Here is a 24956-nt window from a genome sequence, read left to right as displayed (position 1 = left end):
AAAACTAACACAAGCAAAAAAAAAATCGGACACTTAAATTTTATTTTCCATCTTGTGAGCAACCTACATAAGTTATCTTTATTGCAACCGGTTCGCTGAAGCGAATATCTGGGCGTTTTTCCTGTTATGCTCGTTTGTGATCGCGACGACATATCACCGGTCAAGTGGCCACTGTCCGAGCGTCTTCACTGCGGCACGAATCATCGGACTGCACGCATGTCCGTACTTACAAGTAACTTATGACTAAGTCGTTTCTGTGCATTGTTTACAACTGCGATATTCATCATGAGCTCGCTCAAGACACTCTCAGTGTTGTTATTAGTGCAATTAATATGTCAGTGTTCACGTAAGTTAAAACAATCAATCAACTAACAGATGAGTGCGTAATATTTTATCTTTTAAGCGCCTATTTCGGTTTTAGAGGGGCAGCAGAAGCTAAAGTTCTTCCGGAAAGACTACACTTTCATAGAGGAGTCCCAGGCGTTTTATAAAATACATACGATACATAGGACATGGCCAGATGCGAGAAAGAGATGTTCAATGGAGGGGGCCAGTTTATTCTATGCTGAAGATGAGATTGAGGCAGACGCTGTGATGGGTTTATGGAATAGGACACAACCGTTTTCCTGGGTGTATGTTGGAATATCGGATTTGTTGGCGAAAGGAGTTTGGGAAACAATTGACGGTGAGTGCCCTCCTGACATGTTATTATCAATTCTATATAAAAATCATCCCTAAAATGACTTCATTTTAATTCTTCATAAAGCTTAATTTGCCAATTTATTCAACTTGAGAATCAGCGTCAATGTTGCGATAGGAAACCAACTAAAGTTCAATTAACTTAGCCCCAACGTATTTTAATTAAACCAAACTAGACATAACAACGATCGATATTTACGAACCAAACTCTTGATAAACAAATTAAGTAATATATAATTATTGACATTAATCATAATCAGTTAACAGGTTTTTGATGTAAACATACTATTTATACCTATATGCCTTAATTTTAAATCAACTTGAAAAAATATTGACCTCTAGATCAGGAACCTGCTTATTTCGTAATAGGTAGGTATACTACTAAAGTTAAGAGACAGCTCATAGCTGCTTAGATTTTATATACATCAGTGTTGGTCGAAACGTTAATGCATTGAACCATGAACTGTAACCGTCCGTTACGATTTAAGGCTCAATTTGTAATAGTTAATAATCAATTGTAACTAACGTTCGGCTAACACTGATATACATAGAGCTAATATACGTATACTTTATAAGTAGTAAGTTAATTATAGTATTCATTCACATTCATGAGGTTGGAAAAGATTTCGGAAGTTTCAGAGGAAAATTTTGAAATGTAAAACTTCGATTTCTATACAAAAGAGAGGTTTCTGAATTTTGTGCAAGTGGAAATTTCGTAATTTTTGAAACTTTCTGATAGCACATCAGTAGCTAATCCGATAATCGACGACCGGTCTGGCCTAGTGGGTAGTGACCCTGCCTATGAAGCCGATGGTCCCGGGTTCAAATCCTGGTAAGGGCATTTATTCGTGTGATGAGCATGGATATTTGTTCCAGAGTCATGGGTGTTTTCTATGTATTTAAGTATTTATAAATATGTATATATTATATATATCCTTGCCTAAGTACCCTCAACACAAGCCTTATTGAGCTTACTGTGGGACTTAGTCAATTTGTGTAATAATGTCCTATAATATTTATTTATTTATAATCCCAACTCTGAAAACGGATGAAAATCGAGATCACAACGTTCGACTCGATCAAGTGAATACGTTATGAAACCTTACACCAGCACCTTTCCACGGTTACTTTCACAAAACATGTAAATATAACTATATACCGATGAACAACATGGGCACATTAGGCGCGAATGGCGCGATTACAGAACAGTAAACATTGTGGCGGATCGAACTTCACATTTAAATAACCGGAGACAGCTTTTTGGTCCACTATGAAATAAATACCGACCAGCATACTTGTACAAAAATCCATAACCCCAAATCCTTTTGCTGATGGCACTAGTTATAGGACTTATAGGTACCTTTTAAGATTGGCTTTGACTACTTAATACGTATAGAAATTGTACCTATGTATAATTATTAATTATACTTTGAAAATATAGTTCTATTAAAATTTTGGTCGTCATATCCCTCGGCTATGTCACTAGCTACATATTTTATTCTAAAATTATACTGCTATGGGATGCATTGCATGGTAACGATATAAATCTGAAAATAAATGAAAATTTGAAATGTTCCAGGTTTTGTTTAGAGTAGTCTGCTTTTGCAAATATACCTGGTTTCAGTGTGAATTTTGTCATGACATTTGCTCTTATGTATTATTTATTCTGTGCCCTTGATTTAAACGTGTAAAATTCAATGTAAAAACTACAATTTTGCGAACATACTTGATACTTACGTGAAATCTACCGGCTGTGGTCTGTAACATGAGAAAAAACTGTGAGTTTAAAGCGTGACAAGCAACGTCAATTATACTGATGACAGCTTACACCCGGTATATGTGTCTAGGTTGACGTAACAATAATTTACATTCCCAGGTCGTCCAATACTAGACGTATTCAGCAACTGGGGTCCCGGCGAGCCTAACGACGCGAACAACGTTGAGGACTGCGTGATCTGGCGGCGGGACAACTCGCTCAACGACGACCGATGTGACAAAAAATTCCCCTTCATCTGCAAAAAAAGTCTCCTCGATCTAGACTGGAACACGCTTTGTGATATGCCTGATACCAGTAAGTTTAAATTTATTTTCTACGCACTACTAAATTGATGGAGCTGTCCAAATAAGTGGCAGCCCTTCTCTAATTTTGTTCTCGACAGCCCGTACCGTACCGCTAATATCGAATAAATATCATATGAAAAGGTCTAAATATGGCGCGGATTTTATAAGAAAACCTTTTTTAAGGCAATTCAAATCTCGCACCAGGCCGCGTAGCCAACATGCAAATCGCTTACGCTCCGTAAGCGATCAAAACGCAACTGTCACTGTCACACTAATAAGGACGAGTGATAGAGCGACGTAAAGAGTTTCGTTGTCGTAGCGATAGCGATTGTCACCTTGGCTAGGCCGGCAGTTCTTATGAATCAACCTATACTTATCGACCGTAGAATCCGTAGATACACAATTAATAAATAAAAAAAGCTAAAATCTATAAAAACTACGACTACGAGTAAAGCCAGATTTTAAATATCCTTAGAACTTTAGATATGAGATTAATATTGCGAAGACCGTCTATCAGACAAGTCTGCCTACACACTATAACGTACGCCACTTACAACTCACTCGGTAAGTAAAGCAGTCTTTTCTTACAATACAATCTTCTTCTACTATACAATACTTGTTCTTTTGCTATACAATACAATTTGTTTGATAGGACAAACACTATAAGTATACAACTGATAACTTTTTTCGTGTATCGAACTTGAACAGTGAGTGCAAAATGGTTTCGCAAAAAAAATAAGGAGTCGGGTGTGTGAAGTTCGACTAAGAAGTTTAAGGGAAGATCGTCATATGCCGATCTTGTCTTAAATCAGATGTTGCCAACCTTTTCAGTTAAGTACTATAAATTGTGCTTTCATACTTCTATCTTTATTTGAATTTTGGTTAAAATTTTCTTCAAAAATACTTTACCTCCTGACAACCAGGTATCAAAATTTGCTAGATTCATCTTCATCGTGTATTTAAAAACTGGGCTCTTGTCGGTGGAGCAATTTCCAAGTATCTCTATCCTGTGCCTTCTCTTTGACTGCCCGATACGACAGGACGTTTACTTTTTAATTTACTTGGTCAATGTAATGGCTTGTGCACAAATCACGCGAGGTTCGATAGTAGCCAAAAAAACCTCGCGTGATTTGTGCTCAAGCCCTAAGTTCTTTTTGGCTTCCCTCTCTTCTTCTTTGCTTTCATTTTCCCTTTTGGCTTTTGTGGAGGTGTAAGTAATGGGCATAGTTTTAATTTCAAAATCAAAATTCATTCAAATTGATTTCAGTCAAATAGACAAAGAGTTAAAACTTAACTGGGACCTAGGTCAGGCCTATGAAACGCTCCATGCGACCTCGAATTGATCCCTACGCGACGCTTGCCGTAGAAGGAACAAAAAGCCAAAAGGCTCAAGGCTGCCGCACGAGCTGCCGCCGCCGCGCGTCATTTGTATCTAAATTATCTTCGAAATGTATTGTTATCATAAACCCTTATCTAACTTTTGTCATTCATACTTTACTAAGTTTTACGGCAATATTTGGACTCTTAAATAAAGGTATTCTATGCCTCCTCTCATTCTCGAGATATATCTATGCCGATCTTACCTTAAAAACAGAAAAATGCACTTAAAATAAAATTGTAACGTTTAGTACTTCACTGAATAAAAAACATACTTTATAAAGGAAGATATATACGAGTATATCAAAAAGCTTGCAGCACCAGACGGTCTTACCTTACTTAGTGCGGGAACTCTGTCTAGTAGAATTAAATAAAAAAACTTTATTTTATATAAGATAGTAAAATACAATATTTATTATCCTATACGGTCAAGTGGTTTATCCATATTGTTACAAATTAATTATAAAAAATCGAGTTGGTGGTAACTATACCGGTATTTTCCACATTAACCTTAACAAAAAGTAAAGAGGTTTTGCTAAGGCTGGAAACATCAATTTCTTAAAATACAGGAAATCCTAAGTGCAATTAATTTATAATTGACAATGCCAGGGGGATTACCGGACAGCAAACCTATCGAGGGAAATCCAAATCGAAAATATTAAAAACACATAATAAATATTTTTAACTAGGTATGAATTTACGTAATATGTGATGATTAATTACAACATATTAACGAATATTTTACCTTCTATGTCTGAAACTATTAGAATTTTTTTGTAGGTAGGTAAAGTATATACTTAATTCCAGATAACATTAGACTGTATAAGATCACAAAATCAGATATTCTTAAACTTGTCTGTGAAATTGTACCTATATTAAACATCTTCAATTTCGATACAACGTGATCGAATACAAAAGAAAATTGTAGACACCTGACATCGAGCGTAGTTGACCTCGGCCCCTTGTTTTTATACGGGAACTTTATTTATTAATATTGTATTATTTACACTTTATGATTGGTAGATAAATTCGATGGAAACTGTTCTTCTTCGATTTTTTTTATTTATTTACACAAAAGGTATATGCTTACAAACAAAAAAAAATCTTTATATAGGTCTCAAGAGCTCTTTCACAAGTCAATACAACATTTACAGTGACATGAAAAATACACAGCAACATTTACAAATACAACAGGCAAGCGTATTGCTAAGCGTAGGTATAATAAAATTGACAAATGTTAATTACTTAGTTTAATTACTGAAAGACATCCTAAATTTTTCCTCCAATCATTTTTCCTTCTCTCTAATTATATCTGTAATGGAGTAGGCGTAGTTCATTTCTAGGTACAATGCAACAACAAACCACGAGTAGGATAGGTATCTCCTGTCTGTTAGCTGATGCTCGTTAAGGCCTTATAATTTCAGATTATCTTTTCCTATTCGCTCCCTCATATCTGGTCATCACCACGCGCTACTCTCCGTGCATGAGGTCACGTTTTTTCTATAAATTGACAATTTTTTAAATTACAATCGCAAATTTCAGGTTACCACTACAATAAGGATTTCGGTAAATGCTACAAGTTTCACCTCTCCCCAATGAACTGGACGGACGCCCACGCCGTGTGCAGCGCGGAACAGTCGTATTTGGCCGTCATCAACAGCCAATCTGAGGCTGACTATCTGGTCAAAATCACGGAGGAGGCCCCTAAGAGCAAGGTCAAAGGGAACTTCTTGAGCGGAGCGGTGTATCTTGGCTTTCATAATAGGGATAATGACGGGTGGAAAACTATTAAAGGTAAGTTTTTTTCTTTTTATCCTACTTATCTGAACAGACTACGGTATGACTACCTAGCTCAATTTGACCTCTCAATTCCGTGCGCGATATTCGACTTTGAATTCAATTTATCGCTTTAAATTAAAGAACGTAAAACCACCCAAATATATTTGTGTGAAAATCCGGCCCTGTTTTTTACCTGCTCTTCGAGAAACATAACATTGCTTCCTTGGCGCTAGCTAGCCGTGCGCTCGCATTACCAGTGCAAGCGAGGTCTTCGAATACGTATCTTTGTTTCGGATCGCAGTGTCACAAGTTAAGCTGGTTTGAGAGCGTTTAGTCGCCTACCTTAGACGCACCAATAGAGATCAGACAGCTATTCTGTTAGAATTCTGTATTAGTTCATAATGAATCTTATTCCGTGCTCAATAGAGTAGTTATTCAATAAACGCTACCTATGCGGCATGACCATTTTTTCATAGTGGCACGCGCCTTTGCGGTTTTTAAACAATAGATAAGACGATAATCCGTAGAAGCTCACGGAGAAAAATAGAAACTATAGTTTGTACATTGCCTACTACTAATTTATAAAGTTCAAGTATTTTGCAGTTTGAGTCTCATAGAATTAAAATTTGTTTCACACAGGTTGTTGCACAATTGTAAGAAATATTTAGGTTTCACACACCAGGATCTGAAGGCCTTAATACAGCTCTTATAGGTCTTTCCAGCCGGATAATTAAGACAAATAATTTCTACTCAAACCCGTCACAGCTAGTTACAATTGGGCATGAGTTTCTTTTTGTCCTATCACCTATTTCTAGGTCATAATGTTATGCTTCAACTGTGTGACTGCAACAGCATGAAAAAGAGTAGAATTAAATATAATCTAAGTAAAGACGTGAACGTGACGCACTTATTTATTTGTAGACATGAAGTCAAGTAAATGACTGTCTTGTTTTAAAATACGTGTTACAATATTTATAATAGCTCTTTTTTTATCGGGTAAATGTAGGTCTAAATATGCACTTATGTAATCGTATATCGATATGAAATTTATTTATTTTAACTTTTATGTATATACAAATAGGTTGTATCAGCAAACCGCGGCAAGCCGCGTATGGCTCACGTATTATGTCCCTTAATATTTATTATACAGGTATACTTCGTTCTACTAATTGCTAGATGACCCATTAACCCATTATGGAAAGTGCTTATAACTGCAGGACACGCACCGTAACCATAGCAACGAATGACAAGAAAAATGAATTCACCCAGTTATATAATTTTACAGTACATATGGTGCTACTTTACCGCACTAGTGCGAAAATTAGCATATTACGTTACTGTGTCGAACATTTAAAGGGCCATATGTACTGTAAAACGTTGTACGATACATGTGCGAATAGGTAATTCGCAACTCGTGTCGATTTAAAACACTCCCTTCGGTCGTGTTTTAATTTATCGCCACTCGTTTTGTTTTTCCTATTTTTCGCACTTGTATCGTAATGTACTAATAAAACACCTGCGAATAATGCTAATTGTTTTCAGGCACCACACTAGAAGATAGCGGGTACACGGGCTGGGGCAACCAGCAGCCGGACGGCGGCGACAACGAGACCTGCGGCTCCATGTTCTATAACGGCCGCCTCAACGACCTGGGCTGCTTTCATCGGTGCTTCTTCATATGCGAGCACGATATAGGCCTGCTTAGTGGCGCTATAGAGGAGAGGTTCGGAGACTGAGGTGTAGAATTGGGCCAAGTTAACCTGTCGTCTATAATATCCGCATTTGGATGCGGATATTACCGGCCAAAAAAAATACATAGTCAAAATTTTGAGAAAAAACGTATCCTCTATCTACCGCAGCCGGAAATCTCCGTCTAGTACTTATTTTGTGCCCCGTATTTGTACAGATTACCGGTCATTTTACCCTCAGTAGAAAAACAGTTTTATTTAAACGCGATTTAAAGCTGCTTTTGGACTGTGAATTTGCTTGCGTAAAAAAAAATCCCTGGAAACAAACCTGGGGTAGCCCGCGCGGGTGGGGAGCGCGATGACGGGGGCAACAAACACTTGGCCGGTAATCTCCGGCCTCGGTAGATAGAGGGAGAGGAGTCGCTTTTTTTACCGTTAGGTAGACGACAGGCTGACTCTGCAATGGCAAAGTTTGGAAGTGCATAAACGGCTTTTTTATGTAAATATAACGATATATGTGATATGGCACTTTGACAAGTCAAAGTTAGTGTAGAGTTAGCTTAGTCCGACTATACACCGTGTTTTTATTAAATTCAGTTAACTTCGGGGTATCGGTAAGTACCTATGTTAAGGGAAACTAAATGGCATAGTTAATTTAAAAAAAAACCTTTATTTTTTTAATTATGATTTTTGTATAAAAAAGTGATTAAATGTTGCATATAGCGTTGTTGTAACACGGGCATTACATTTAACTCAACCGAACAATTGAAAACTGTGTCATATCAATGTTATTTCGAACATCAATCGTCCGAGATAGTATTTACGTTTAGTAGCAAATTTATTAACTCATACTAAGCATTTATCAATATGTAAACGGGCCTTAAGGCAAGTACACGCTCGTAAGGGCCTTATAAGATAAAAATTAAATATTGATTATCTCCGAAATGGAGTTAATTTGAATACGTTACGTTGAGAACGTTACTTAATTTAAGCTCAGGGATGCACCTCTAAAATTAATGGAAATCAAAAATACACGGTGTATATTTAAGCACTGTTTATATATCCCAGTTAGTTAGTGTTACCTGACAAAACATTGAAAAAATTACCTACTTAAAAAAGTTAAATGACAGCAGTTGGATAGCTCAATCTGTTATTTTTCTACAAAACCAGGTTCGGAAGTAAAAAAAAATATTGACTTTATTAAACTAGCACTTTAGTATCTGGGATATAAAACAGAGTTTAATGTGTTGAATACTAAGCAATAAAGCAGTTACAAGTTTTGTATCTGCATTGCGAACTTGTGTCGTTCATTGCCAATGCCATTGATAAAGTAACCGGTGATTGTTACGAATCGCCCGGCAGAAAGTAGCTTAGTTTGGTGCTAAATGTAGATTAAGTATGTAGGAACCCATTTATTTTTTATTATCTATCTCATTTTAATTTGGTGTAATCAGAAAAGCTGGTTGCCCGCGACTGTGCCCCTTTGTTTATTAAATAAAAAATATACCTAATCGTAGAAGCCAAATGTACATATTTTTAATGATAAACATTGTTTATTACACTTAATCTTTTATATGTATTATTCCAACGATATACGTACTTACCTATGGTCTTAGTCAATACATCTACGAAACATTTTAACACGTCTGACCCAAAAAAGGAGTATATTGCTTTTAAGGGTTCATTTATGTAGGTATGTTTTATGTGAGTTTCGTTAATAAGCTATTTTATTTACGTTTGCCATGAAATAATGTTCAAAACAATAAATTGAATACTTTATTACAAAATATACAAACGTAATATATAGTGTTCTAGCAAAATACTACGCTTAAATGATATAAAACGGTATAATGATTAAATTGATTAAAGCTGATGGTAAAAGTAACTTTGAGTTTTCGTAATACGTCCACGCACAATTTAATGTGCTGCACTAAAAAATGTGAAAAAAACAAAGTACTTTAACTGTAACTAACTTATATACTTATATTAAATATACAAACAAATTAAGTAGTTACACGTATTTACATTAATTACAAAATGATTGGAAATGGTAACATTGGTAACTATATTAAAATAAACATGAGTACCTACCTACTCATAATTATTTATGTAATACTACACACATTTTTGCAAGTCAATTTTTTATCAACAATTGGATAAAATTATAATTTTACCTAATTTTGACACTAAAATAGTATCTGATAAACATATTAATATCTACATAACAATACAATTTACATTCAAGTAATTTCAGCATCAAAATTCATTTCAGTTACAAACCAAAATAAGTTGTATGGATATGAACGGTTATCATTGTATCAAGCTCATTTGGGTCAGTAAAGTTACCGTTTTAACCTAAAGGCACCTCTATAGTAATATTTATCCAGTATCAAAACATTTTAGGTAAAAGAAGCGTTAACTCTTATGAATAGTGGTTAAGAGGATAGTGGGCGACCTCTTCTCCATACAAACGTAGTCCTCATTTTCCTGCCTGGATATTGATATTAGAGAAAGTATTTTTAAACAATTTATTGTGATTAGTATAAAATTGTGAAACAATATTTTCTATAATGTTAATATCTAGAGAGGAAAATTGGACTATGTTTTCGCCTTAATGTCTATTGAGGAAACACGACTTTCCCGACGAGCGGCAGGTACCGCACCAGCGGGACATAGGACAGTAGTTCCCGTGCGGGCTCGAAGTAGGACGCGATCCAGTACACTATCAGCAGGTAGAAGAACACGGACACCAACTTGTCTAACACCCATAGACTGGAACAACAAATGTTTTCTTTAACCCTTTGATCGCTAAAGACGTCAACTGACGAGCGTGGCTGGTGACAGCCCAATATCAATCTTTGTGCATTCCGACAAGGTTCACGATGACGTTCCACATACAGTAGGAGTGGCGTTCAAAGGAAGGGTTAACAAAATAATCGGAATAACACTGTCGATCGATTTGCTTTACGAACTTTTGTGTCAGTTGATTAATAAACACATTAATATGACTATTATAGTGCAATAATAATTATATTAAGACGCGCGGAAGTAGAATTCTGAATGAATAGGTATCAGTTGAAGGTTCATGCTAAAGCGCGAATCAAGCTATGCTTTAATAGCATGCTGCCAGTGGAAACAATTTAACATTAAAGAGTCGAAAGATACCTAGGTATATATTCCGAAACTTTAAGTAGGTAGGTAGATACTAAATAGTCGTAAACACCTAGTAGGTTCCAAATTCGGTCAAATATGTGCAGGTACTTAGCATATTCAAAACTCGTTCAAAAGTATTAATCTCGTCAATTATACAGTACATCATTCCAAGTCAGTACTGTCTTATATCATGTTATTAAATACCGTTTTCCTTATATATTGCTCGAGTAAATAAAAAGAGCGATATATAAGGTTATCGCAGTTAACAATAACAGTAATACATAATGATTGTGCATTTTGCAAGATGAAATCATCTATTCAAAGTTAACGATTCAATGATGTTCGGAATTGCTTAATCTATGAGACCTTTCGACATTCTAAATAGTAAAATAATTGATTCGTACATTAAACACTAATTATTTTGGGGTCCCTACTTATAACAAAGGGTAGGTTTCTCCTACCATAGGTTCAGGTAGAGACCCTATAATAGATATCGTTAAATGAGATGAACTTACATGTTATTCTGCAGCCTGGCTTTGGGTAGATTTTCCATTTTCTCCTTCAAACAGTACAATTTCCCGCCTATCATACAACTCTCGATATACGGCTCGTCTTTAATAATGGTCAGGTCCATAGGGAACAGTTTGAAATCCACAGAGTTCAGTGACTTTGGTAAAGCCTTGAAGTTGTTCGTGTCGAACCACCATTCCCTGGTTGTGAAATACTGGAGCACTTCGAGGCCGACGGATATTCTGTTCTGGATTCTAACCATGCTGTAAGAAAATTATACGAGCTTCAGAGATTTACCTACTTATTGCAAATAATAAAATTGTATTTGCCATGCTTATGCATCTGGTATAATAGCGTAAAACATGTTTAGAGCTGTATGGTCCGTAGTCCGTAGGATATGGGTGAATCAATTTATTGGACTTGAAGATTAATAAAGTGTGTCGATAACAATTTAAAAGCAACTTCCATGCAGTAATTATTTGTAAGAAAAAAATGTTTATGCATTCATCTGTAGCTGTAGTTTTTTCATTATTTCAAGCATACCCACTCAATTGTACCTATACTAAAATTGGATTAAGTAATGATAATCATACTTACAATCGTTTCTGTCCAAATATTAGCATCAAAAAATCAATCAAATAAGCCGGTACAAGATGGTAAAAGAAACACAAAGGCTATGTATGAATTTGTTATGCCGGATGTTGCCATCGGGGTACCACAGGGGGCCCTCGAAGGGGTATTTCCGGATGGTCGCCTTGCCGTTGTCCAGCACTTGCTTCCAGGTCGTGTCTCTGTCGTCGCCAGTCGTTATGTTGTAGACCGGGAGCTCTGGAGACCTGGAATGAAAAGTTAGCTGTGATAGAGAGTTGATTTAACTACAGAGTCTGCAACTATAAATGAACTGATTCAATCTTGTACCGATGACGAAGATCGCGTGATCGCGATATCTACGGGGATGACCTCGCAGTGGTAATGACCGTAGCTGGAGTTGGTAAATAGTTCTTAGTGTCCTTATCCTTACCGTTCCGTCTGCGTGCCGATCTTGTACGCGATCACAATGATGGCATTGATTGCGATATCCACGGGGATGACCTCGCAGTGGTAATGACCGTAGCAGTGCATGGAGCGGATGACGCCCTTGCCGGCGCCCACCATAAGGCCGATGGGCCCATTGAGGTTGTCCACCCAGCCCGGTATTGGATCCTTATATGAGGGCGTCACTGAAATGACAAGCAACATTATAGCGATTGTTATCTGGAAAGGGTATTACCCTGTGGCAGTTGAACATTTCAACGATTAGGTACACAAGTTGCAACGTCGACAGATGAATGAGTGTTGATGTTGTGAGGTTGGTCGTCTTGGCTAATATCTCACCTATACTAGGTCGAACTACACACGCCGGTAGTTCTGGATGAGCCTCTCGCACCAACGCCTCGGCTAGTCGTTTGGAGTACAGGTACGAGTTGGGATGCATGTTCATGATGGAAGGAGCTAAGAGGTTCAGCTGATCGTCGGTTAGCCATTGTGCGGCGCGAAGGACCTCGTAGGGGTTGTGGGGTGGATCGTGTACCTAAAAAGTTACAAGTTTCTTAGCGATTTATATTCTTATTAGAATTAGGACGTGTTTGTTTATTAATGCCTTGCTGATAAGGTGTATCAATTTCTGACCCCCAAAATATAATTTTACCATACTATTTTATAAACGGTTAAGCCAAATTCAGTTGAAAAATTAACATCATTATCCTTGCAGCGTAGTTCCGGCTTTTTGGCACGAGTCGTTAAGGGAGCCTGGAGCCCGCTCCGATAAATCCACTCTACTCTCTTAGGAAATACCTATTACCCTATTACCTTTTCTTAATACCAAAATCCGAGGCTGAAGTCCAGCGACTCAAATTATAGTTAGTAATAGCGTTTATATAATCGCATTTCTTGACTGGATGTACCGGTTCTTTTAACTAAAATATGCTCCCAACAAAATACTACTAGATTTCCACATATCTTACCCATTAAATATGAAGATATCATACCTTTTCAGCCATTCTCTCGTAGTCAGGATAGCAGAATGCAGTAGAGAGATGCACAAAAGCCGCCATGTTCTTCATTTTCCTCCATCTCGATGACACGCAGTGTGCCCCTGGTGTTCATCTCCAAGCCTTCTTTCAGCGGTGCTTCTAGTCGCAAGCTGGCTGCAAAGTGGAATACTACTGATACCTGAAAGGGTCCACAAAATAAGTTGTAAAAAACATCCACGGCAATGCCTTTAGGGTTAGCATCAACAATATATTCCCATGCCTAAGACACAATTATAAAAGGGTCTAAAACGAATAGGGTCATATGCTGGATTCTATTGCTAAAACAATATCCTTATCATCCATTAAGACACACTTTATGAGCATGGTAAGGAAGAACCGTATTTTATTTTATTTATTTATTTTTATTTATTTTACATGGAGAACCAACAGCTATAACTATGCTAATAACAACATAAATATTGACACAGAGCCAATTATAGGTGAGAGTCAGAATGGCGGGTGTACCTAAATAAAATTAAATGAAAACCATACCATATTTTTGTACCTAATTTGTACTATTTAGTACCTCCTTTAAAAAAAATTGTACCTCACGGTACTTAAAGTTATCACAAAAAAACAGGTCACCCGCCATCCTGACAGTCAGAATGGCGGGTGTACTTTATTACGCTATGTTCCCGTGGTTATTGATAAATTCTATAAAAGCCTAATTTTTGTACCTTTTTTGTACCTTCATATTCAATTATAATACGAGTCATTTTATTTTTGGTTTCCAAGTTTTACTCATTTTATATTTTGCTTGCTATTACAATTTTGCAGGCGTTATAATATTCAAATTATCGATTTCATTTTTAAGAAAAAACGCTAAGGTACAATTATTTTTATTACGCCAGGATTTAGTACCTTTAATGTTTAATCTGTTAAGTTCAAATAACTCAGTAAATCATGTCTTAAAAAGCAAAATATAAAATGAGTAAAACTTGGAAAGCACAAATAAAATGACTCGTATTATAATTGAATATGAAGGTACAAAAAAGGTACAAAAATTTGGCTTTTATAGAATTTATCAATAACCACGGGAACATAGCGTAATAAAGTACACCCGCCATTCTGACTGTCAGGATGGCGGGTGACCTGTTTTTGATGATAACTTTACGTACCGTGAGGTAAAATTTTTTTTAAACGAGGTACTAAATAGTACAAATTAGGTACAAAAATATGGTATGCTTTTCATTTGATTTTATTTAGGTACACCCGCAATTCTGTCTCTCACAATTATAGGGTCTAGGATTTTGCTATCATCCTTGCTTAATGAAAATAATGAAACTCAATCCCTACCTCGTTATAAAGTTTGTTCAGCATCTGATCGTCGATCCCGAGGTTATCGTAGCAGATGTCTCCCGCCACGGGAATCAGTTTCTTCATCACATGTGGTTTCTCTTCTCTTAGCCTTGAGAATAACTGTAACGGAAAATAAACTCCATAAAGTACATAATCATACCCAACTTGCTATAAATTCCAGTTGTGTATTAAAATCTTTAAAAAAAAATTTCATTAATTTTATAGCCGTTTTAAATATTTTTACATAATTTTCAATCGTGGCTGAATGCCGAACAGGTCTGTGCCTTCGACAAATGTTTAATATGTCACCGTATGTAAGAATTATTTCGCTTAAAATTTAGTTTTTTCCTCGCAAGTGTGATGAAAAACATTGTGCCTAACTCCGGGGTAAGAATATTGTAAACTTGGGTCTTTTATTCCCTCTAGCCTGCGGCTGTCGCGAATTACCACCCTCGTATCCAAAATTTCATTTACCCCCTCATTGCACAATGTACTATTACTCACCTGGTAGGAAGCTACATATTCTTTTTCAATATCATTTTTCTAGAATAAACTACCTACATTAATTACATTATTTTAAATAACTGACAGATCTTACGATTTAAACTAACGGACTAGAAGTTCGTTTCGAACTGTAACAGCGATTGATGTTAAGGTGTTAGACCCAACAGCTATAAGTACGTGTAAGACTGATGATACGCCCGCGCATAGGTACACTCCGCGGCGAGTACATTCAAAATCTAAACCCGAATTGGGTGCTCATCACAGAAAATAGCTCTGTAATTAGACCTCGGTACCACTTGTTGAACTTACGGGTAATTTCCACATGTCCTCGATCCGCGACTCGGGCGTCTTGCCGCGCTTGCTCCGCACAAGTGCGTACACGCAGCCCACGTCAGGCACGGAGTACAGAAGCTTTTCTATCAGCACCTTGCCCATGAGGCCGGAGGCTCCCGTCACCAGGACCTTGCGGCCTCGGTACCACTCGTTGATGTCCGACGTCATGTTTTATCTGTGGAGGCAATAACAAAGCTTGTTAAATTTGAAGTCACAATTGCTTTTTTACTAGGCATAATTTATTCTAGACGACATTTTTTCCCTAGACAGGTAGGCCATATTTATACACAAATAACTAATATAATTTAAAACATATCCATAAACTTCACATCACCATACCTATCCAGGGAAAAATGTCGTCTTGCATGAATTATGCCTAGTATGGCTACCTCGAACTTCCATGCATCTTGCTCTTACTCGTATATTACGACGACGTTAGCGAACATGTCAGTTGGCACTGCTAAGGCAGTCGTGGTAGCGCTACTTACTGGTGGACTGGTGGTAATACCTTAACTAACTATGCGTTTCATGCAACTGGCTAATTTATGAAAAGTTAAACGTAACCACTTAAAAATTGGCGCATGATTTAGTTCAAGATTAATGATCGGATATAACGTTACCGCAACGCAAATAGGGAAGCGTTGTTGCAAGTTGCATTCGATTTCCTGCGGCATTTTGTAACACAAGTGACGCAAACGCCGGTATCTGTGCCGTGCGTGAGGCGATCTTCGCCGGTTTAACGGCGATTTGCGTTGTAGGTTTAGCTTATTATGTGGTCTACCAGTTCTACCACATATACTTACGACGGGATCCTTATTCACGCGCGTATGATTTGTTACAGATCACTATAAAAACTAAGATTCATCTGGTTCTTGTTTTGATGAACAGAACCCAGAACTATCGGAAGACACACACAGCGGCCCGAGTTAAATTGTTATTTTACCTGCAGACTGTGAGCTGTAGACCTCGCGAGCCTAGCTAATAACTCAATAAATGTATGGCAACGGCATTTAGAAAAAAATTCAAAACTGAATTGCCAAAAAAAAACGAATTAATCATTGAACCTGCTCACTAAATTTCACGAGCATCGCTTGAGAATTGCGAAATGTTTTTGTCCAAGCTGAAATGGAGACCTTCGCTGACGCTCGGTCATAAAATATAATATAGTACTATATTTTTATACCAGCGCGAAATTACTTCACCTGATAATCGTTTTAAAGCTTTATTTCGCAGGTTCGCTTGAATATAACAGTTCCAAGTAGGTTTGTTATCAGATTAGGATGGCACCGGTCGGTGTGCACAGCGCGGTTAATTTGATGAAAGATGTACAGATGTAATGCATAATTATTTTCCATCGTATTTTCTCGGGGGAGGGAGGAAGGGACTTTTTCTTTCTTTTCTTTTAAGTCTTTTAGAAATGGCTGCGATGTGTTTTGCAGTAGGTAGGTATGACTAAATTTAACAAATTGAGCTACGATTTTTGGAGAGACATTGAATGTTTAGGTAGTTTTTACAAATAAGTAAGTCAATACTTGTGAAAGAGCCCTTCTGGTCGACTTGCAAAATACATTTTCGAAATTTTGCAATAGAATTTTTGAGAGCTGGCAGAGAAGTTAGGCAATCTTGTTTTAACTTAATATCAATCTTAACGAACGAATTATTTGATTGCAATTGAACATCACAACTTTTAATTACCCTCTCAAATTTTACAATTCCTACATCAGCAAATAAATTTAATATGCGTAAGAATGGCGTAAGCTATACTCGCCATATTCGCACATGTGGAATAGGCCCAGTTTTGCTGGTTGCTTAGGCATGAATCCCCTCAACATAACCTAGCTGCGTGCCTGCGGCTTGCCACACAAACTGGTAAATCGTGACACGGTTGCGCAAACCTCACCGCCCTACTGCTACGGACCAAAATCTAGCGTAAACGAATCGCTTATAAAACGCCAGGATTTCTTATAATGCAATAATAATTAGTTATCATGGTCAAGGTTTGCTTTAAATTAAGGTGAAGTTGGTCGCGCTGACGGAGGCGACACCTAAGATAAGTGCGATATGGACAACTGCAGCTTAGGCGAAAAATGCTTCGTAAAAATCATAAAAATCGAGGTTTCGTACTCGACTGTTTCGTCCTCCAAAACTTAGCCAAACGTAACAATATTTTGAAATCTAAATCGTAATTAAATCGTCTGTTGGACAGATTTGGTTCTTGGGCTAATTGGTAGCAGCAGGGATCGGAACCGGTTTTTTGCAAAAACATCGAAATAACCATATATTTCGGTTTATTTTATACTCAAAATGTAGGACTCACTTGTGTTTTTAGATAACGACTTCGTATTATTAGATTGCCCGATTAGGAATGAAATAATTAACAAAGAACGAAAAAGTACCGTTTTCGTTCCCATACAAAAAAACCGGTTTCCGATCCCTGGGTAGCAGATTTGAATAAGTACCATGTTTTTCTTTGCGGCCTAGTCAATTAGGCCGTTTTTGCGATATCTGAAGTGCTCTAGCGCTTAATTTTTTTTCGATGGTCCCGGGTTCGAATCCGAGTATTTAAGGGCATATATTTGTGTCATGAACATATATATTTGTTCCTGAGTCATGGGTTTTTTCTATAATAATTAATAATTCAGCCTATATACGTCCCACTGCTGGGCACAGGCCTCCTCTCATGCGAGAGGGCTCGGGCTATAGTCCCCACGCTAGCCCAATGCGGATTGGGGACTTCACATACACCTTTGAATTTCTTCGCAGATGTATGCAGGTTTCCTCACGATGTTTTCCTTCACCGAAAAGCTAGTGGTAAATATCAAATGATATTTCGTACATAAGTTCCGAAAAACTCATTGGTACGAGCCAGGATTTGAACCCGCGACCTCCGGATTGAAAGTCGGACGTCATATCCACTCGGCCACCACCGCTTTTTCTAATTAATTTTTTCACCGGGTTTTTTCTATGCATATAAATATGTATTTAATTTATACCGTCGCCTAAGTTACCCATAATACAAGCTTTGCTTAGTTTGGGGCTAGATCGATCTGTGTGAAATTGTCCCCAAATATTTATTTATTTAAAAAAAAAGCAACGCAACCCGACACAGATATTTATAAATTATAATAAAAATCATTGCATCAAAAACTACGGAGTACGTTGGTATGGAGGAATGACCACTGGTCTTGCCTCTTAAGGGAGGCAATGATTCTTTATTAAAAAATATATATATTTATTCAATCAAGAGTAATTTACAGATAAAATATAGTATTTAGTACCTGTTTTTTAAGTAAATCGTTACCTGTGTTAAGAGGTACTGCTCTTTTCTTAGATCAACAAAAATCTTAATTGTAATAAAATCCAATGAAACAATAAATTATTACAAAAATATTATATCTTGAAATAATATTAAACCATGAGTTTGGTGTACCTGTGTTTGATATATTATGTCCTTTCTTTTTCGTATTATTGCGTGTATATAATGTATGTAAGTTTATTCAATTCAGCAATGTTTAGTAATACGTTTTCGATATTTTGGTAAGTTTTTCTTTTTTATCCAGTCCATTGTAATTTTTTATTTTGTCTAAATGTGTTTATTTGTCTATTGATGAAGTTATACAATTTTGCAGACCTGGTGGTAGTGGTGGTGAATTGTCTTCTCGTACAGGTAGTGTTAATAGACGTAGTTGGTATACTATTATCTTTTCTTCTTCTTTTTGTCCTAACTATAATGTTTCCTACACACACAGTTCCTGTGTTAGTTCGTCGTAGGTTTATCGTGTAGCCGCCCACTCAGAGACCTATGTAAAGGTGTCCAATTCCATTATATTATGTATTTGGAGTCTATATTTTGACAAATAAATATTGCATTTGTCTTTATAAGTATTAACGTCTGGGCAGCTATAACTACTAGAGGATATCCAAAAAAAATAAGGGAATTGTTCACACACGTACATATACGCACTAATATTTAAACTAAAGGGGCGCATTCAGAAAGATAAAAAAAACATATTTTAGTCACGCCGCATGTCGTATTGATAAATATACTCGTATTCGTGACGAAATATTGCGAACTTTTATGACGTTGCTTCATAGCTTTTAAGGTCAATTAGGTAAATGGCACAATTTTTATTTGCCTACATTAAGAGGTTTGATATCTAACCTAACAGATTTGCGAATAAAATCAAATCAATATGCGTTTTTCAGGCAACTTAGACTCATAAACCTTAGCCACCATACCGACATGACATAAAACATACAATAATAATAACTTTTGCGACACAGCAGTTTAAAAACTATACGACGCCATTGGATTGCGGCGTATTCATATAGATACCACTCATACTCCAGTACGAGCGAGATGTATTAAAAGTAAGTTACGCCACACGCTAGCGAATATGTCAGTGTCAGGTCAGTGTCAAACTCGTGGTAAGGCTTCAACTTCATAACATTTACTGCGAAATATTGCATGCATTGCATTTACAACGAAGTTTCAAGTAAATTGGACACAGTCTTGGCTAAAAGACCATAATTTAACTATAATTCTACGGAAAACCAATTTAATCCAATTTAGACCCCACCAGAAATCGCCCCTAGACCTTGACTACTGTTACCGTGATTGCAAACTAGAATTAAAAAGCAGTTGCTCATTACTTGGTATAGATATAAATGAGCATATAAACTGGAAAACTCACGTGGGGAAAATAGCCGAAACTTTATCTTGTTTTGCCTATGCTCTTAGACAATTTTTTTGTTATATACAACCTCGTTGGCAAACAAGCATACGGCCCGCCTGATTGTAAGCAGTCTCCGTAGCCTATGTACGCCTCCAACTCCAGAGGAGTTACATGCGCGTTAAAATAAATACAAATATGAAGACAGCCATCTGAGCGTATCATGCTTTTGCCCAGGCTTGGCTACAATACGGCATAATATTATGTGGCAATAGTGTTAATGTCAATGAACTCTTTTTACTTCAGAAGAGATGTATAAGGGTACTAGCAAACCTAAATAGTGATATAAGTTGCAAGCCCTACTTCTTGAGATTCAAAATTCTAACCCTTACAGCTTTATATATATTAGAAACATATAAGTTCGTCCGGAAGCATGACAATCTATTTGCTAATATAAAGCCCCCAATTATCAAACTCATAACCTACGTCCTCGAAATATGAATGCTTGCAGCTGCTACTTCTAGGCTTCATATGTCAAATAAAGGTCCCCATGCGATGGCAATAAAAAAATATATTAACTCCCCTTAAGTATCTCAGGCCAAGTAAAATATACTCCTTTGTTAATAAACTTAAACTGTTCCTTATAAACTTGTGTCCATATACACTGCAGGAGTTCTTAGAAGCTGAACCCTAATTAAATGTAATAATAATATCTGTGAATAATGCCTGTGATAGCTAAGTACAATAGACTATTTAATTTGATTAGAAATGTCTCAAAAATTGCATACTATGATTTAAGTTGTATATAATATTTGTATATTCGTAGATGTAAGTGTAACATTGCTACACCCTAGTAGGATCCATGTATGTACTGGTAAATTATAATTAATTGAACATCCTGTAAATACCATGGTCGCAATAAATAAATGGAAATGGAAATGAATATGTCACTTCACAAAGCAATGCCACTCAAAACCGCAGGGGCCGTGACTTACCCTGGCTAATAGCCTACCTAACCTAAGCTAGCAAAGTTTAACATAATAGACACATTATACCTACATCTATAGTAATCATTTGTTAAGGTAAATGCATTTTGCCTAGTTACTCGGACACCACATGGTTAAAATAATAATAATAACATAAACTTTTCGGGCTATTAAATGATCTTGAGATGATGTTTGATGACGATTTACAATCATTTTGAATAAAGACGCCATTGAGAATCGTTTTAACATACTGTTTCATTTTTATTTTCCCTCAATTTTCCAGGCAAGAATTCAAATATCGAGAAGTTAGTTGAAAATTTGAAATTGCATTCTACGTACTTCAAGAGTCAATAACGTAGATCTGCTTGACTTGCGCGCTTGATTGTCTAGACTAGAAGCCCCAAGTTAGTTAAACTTATTTTTTACATTTTAATGTCAAAGTTTATGTGGCCCGAGCAAAGGACCTACTGTAAATAGAGTTTGAGACGCCAATAACCTTAAGATTCCAATAAAAAGTAACAATGTAGTCTAGGTTTGTACCATAAGGAAAATCTTCAGTCGATGATAGACACTAGCGATAGGTTATTATACAGTAATTTGACTTCTAATTGAAGGATGCAAATTAAAAATGGCTAACGGAATTAAGGTTATTGTAGTCATTAAGTAGGTAAATATAAGTACACTTTTGTTTATTGTTCTATATATTTTTTTCCATTACAAAGAACTTTGTAAAAGATGTAAATTCCTTAAAACGTATCTTGTAATATAATTTCAAACAAGTATAAAATTATACTTTATAGATGATCACAGACTAAAATAACACATAGAGCACACAGACAAAACTCATGATTATCGTCATATTAGCTGAAAAACGTACACTGCTGGACAGTATAGGTCTCATCATCACCGACATCCTACTCCACTACACGACATCTACAAAACTGGTAGTGCGCTGCTCTGGTCTGGATTACTCTGGATATGAGATCGATGCGATTTTAAACAGATTAGCGATCCATATGGTTGGAGGCTTTCTTCTGTTGCATCCTTTTGCTCTTATTAGCGCTGTTTTTGGAAGTATTGATTAGTTAGAAGCTTATGCCTACAGTTCAATGTTTCCTTACAAAAAACATTTCCTATAGAAGAGAAGATACTTTGTTAATAAAGGTCATAATCGATAACTGGTGGCAGATTTCGCAAGAAAAAGCCTAACAATTTCCTATCAATTATGACTTATTTATAATGTCATACTCTAAAAGATCAAGAGTAGTACTGACGAATCTAAAATATAAGGTCTTACGACCCTAAGGTGGTAATTAACATAAATTACACTTAACAATGAGATGATATACAACAAAATTGTCTTTTGTGTCGTATAAACTTACTCAGTTGAGGAAACAGGTATTGCAGGCACTTTCTTCATTTTCGCGAGTCATGTCCTGGTCATTTGCTATTGGCCTGATTTCATTCAAGCGATTTGCACTATGTCACTGAGATTGTTGGGCACTTACGTGGGGTATTGGAATAGAGAAAACTGTAGTAACTAGGCCGTCATTTTAATGGTTGTCTCAATTCTACCTGAACACGTGTGCAAGTTTTCATTACGATAGGATTACTTTACTTTACTGAAGCACTTTATATGAACAAATTTGGGTCCTCAGACGTTTTGTATGAAATGAGGGGCCCATTGAGATAAAAGTTTTCTTTTTACGCATTCACGCAAGATGTTTTACTGATGGCATAGAATACTGAGGAATATCAGAATCTCACAATCTGCTTATAAGCAACTTTCTTGTCAGACTTTTTACTGTCCACACAACTGCTATGTAAACTTTGGAAGTCGCTAAAGTCGTTAAAGAACTACAGAGGCGATACAATTGTGAACTCTACGTGTACACTGTCGTACGAGAACAGAAATTGCTAGTAATCCTGAAATACTAGATAGACCGAATGATTCTAAGAACTTTCAGTGTTGACTATTTTTTTTTATGGCTTTCCCCTCTTGTGTGTTTTGGCAGGAGGGATTTGCTCATGACGACATTTCAAGACGTACCCCGCACGATAAGCATGTTCGGTGTATGATAAATTTTGGTTTGGTAAAGGACTTATGGAGTGTTGCCTATCTATTAATGAAAGTATAGTAATCTTAGTAATCTACCTGTTAATATTCTCGCGGTATATATTGAACCTGTATCCCGCTGCTTACTTATCACCCATTCTTTCAAAAGGGGATAATACGAGTGAAATACTATTTTATAGGTAGGCTATAACGTAGTTTGCAGTTAATTGCACACCTATCGGTAATGTTCAATACGTAACACAACACAAACATTCAACTATCACATGCATACACCGCGACAGAACTAGTTTAAAAACACTTAATAGTACTTTAATTTCGTTATAAACCTACAATTATGATTAAAATCAAATACCTACCGACCACATTTTAAAATATTATATATTTGTTTAAATCTTGATTCACTAGTTAAAGGAAAGTGAAAAACTTACCCGCGACCGCTATTTCTCGTTTGAACGCTGGCGCGGTTGTCGTGTACGAGGAGCGTCGTACGCGCCAACTAACTCGGTTGTATAACGACAACAGCCCAACCTGCGCTGCGCTTACGCAGCGGCTCTGTATTACCATCTCTCAATATGCTGCTCGAACCAGTATAAGTGAGAACTTTAAGATCTGTGACAAGTTAAAAATGTGTCCAAAACAGGCGAATGAGCTACGAGTGCGCACACTAATTTGGTGTACTGCAGTTGCAAAAGTACATGAATATTTTAAGAATGAATTCCATTGGAAATTTTGCAGCTACATTGCGTATATTATGTATTAGTTGCTTTAATTAGGCAGCTTGCTTTAATTTCGAGCGCTGGTAGCCTAGCGGTAAGAGCGTGCGACTTGCAATCCGGAGGTCGCGGGTTCAATCAAACCCCGGGTCGTACCAATGAGTTTTTCATATCATTTGATATTTACCAGTTGCTTTTCGGTGAAGGAAAACATCGTGAGGAAACCGGACTAATCCCAATAAGTCCTAGTTATTTAACCCTTTGGGTTGGAAGGTCAGATGGCAGTCGCTTTCATAAAACTAGTGCCTACGCCAATTCTCGGGATTAGTTGCCAAGCGGACCCCGGGCTCCCATGAGCCGTGGCAAAATGCCGGGACAACGCGAGGAAGAAGAGAGTAGCTTTAATTAGGCGCGCAATCTGAAGCAAAATTGCGTATGCAATTGCAGCGTATTCGTTATTCGCTAGTGCGGTTAATATAGCACGGCATATGCATTTGGGGCTTACCCGAACCATCCTGAACATAGAAAATCTACATCGCTGTGTCACTCTGGCATATTCGAGCGATAGAACGGCGAATCAAATGAAGTGGATCAAGGTAGGTCCGCAGGACGCACCTTTTCGTTATATGTATTACCAGAGATCACACTTATGCTAGTTCACCTCTCGAATAATCTCGGTACGCGAATACAGGCGCAAGTAGGAGGCGCGTCAACGAAAAACGTTGCGAAAAACTTAAAGGCACTTGTGAGTGAATCTATGCTTGACACTTCGATTTTGCAACGGTATTGACTGAACTGATGTAAGTCTGCAGTCGATAAACATAAGTTCGTGGCCATTGTCAAACAAGGTCCTATTTGTTTATGGCGCTTACATACTCGTACTTGGTGGGTAATAAGTATTCTGATACTTAGCTGGGTTAAGTATAGATTAGTTATTTACGATACAGGTGCAGATAATAGGAAATTCGCAACGAGTGGTGATAAATTAAAACACGACCGAAGGGAGTGTTCTAAGTCGACACGAGTTGCGAA

At 36.9% G+C, this 24956-nt stretch overlaps 1 protein-coding gene and 1 pseudogene across 1 annotated transcript; one reads left to right on the top strand and one right to left on the bottom strand.

The window, feature by feature from the left end:
- The first annotated feature begins 152 nt into the window (after positions 1 to 152).
- LOC133521462 (uncharacterized) lies at positions 153 to 9170 on the top strand. Its single transcript, XM_061856432.1, has 5 exons — positions 153 to 346; positions 422 to 685; positions 2576 to 2770; positions 5680 to 5931; positions 7459 to 9170. The coding sequence occupies exons 1-5, from the start codon at positions 286 to 288 to the stop codon at positions 7650 to 7652; spliced, it is 966 nt and encodes a 321-aa protein (XP_061712416.1). The 5' UTR covers positions 153 to 285; the 3' UTR covers positions 7653 to 9170.
- Positions 9171 to 9366: 196 nt separating this feature from the next.
- LOC133521461 (putative fatty acyl-CoA reductase CG5065) lies at positions 9367 to 23680 on the bottom strand (annotated as a pseudogene).
- Positions 23681 to 24956: the final 1276 nt, after the last annotated feature.

Source organism: Cydia pomonella, chromosome 9 (assembly GCF_033807575.1).
Source record: "Cydia pomonella isolate Wapato2018A chromosome 9, ilCydPomo1, whole genome shotgun sequence".
In the NCBI taxonomy this organism is placed as follows: Eukaryota; Metazoa; Arthropoda; class Insecta; order Lepidoptera; family Tortricidae; genus Cydia; species Cydia pomonella.
This window is presented reverse-complemented; position numbering and strand designations above follow the sequence as displayed.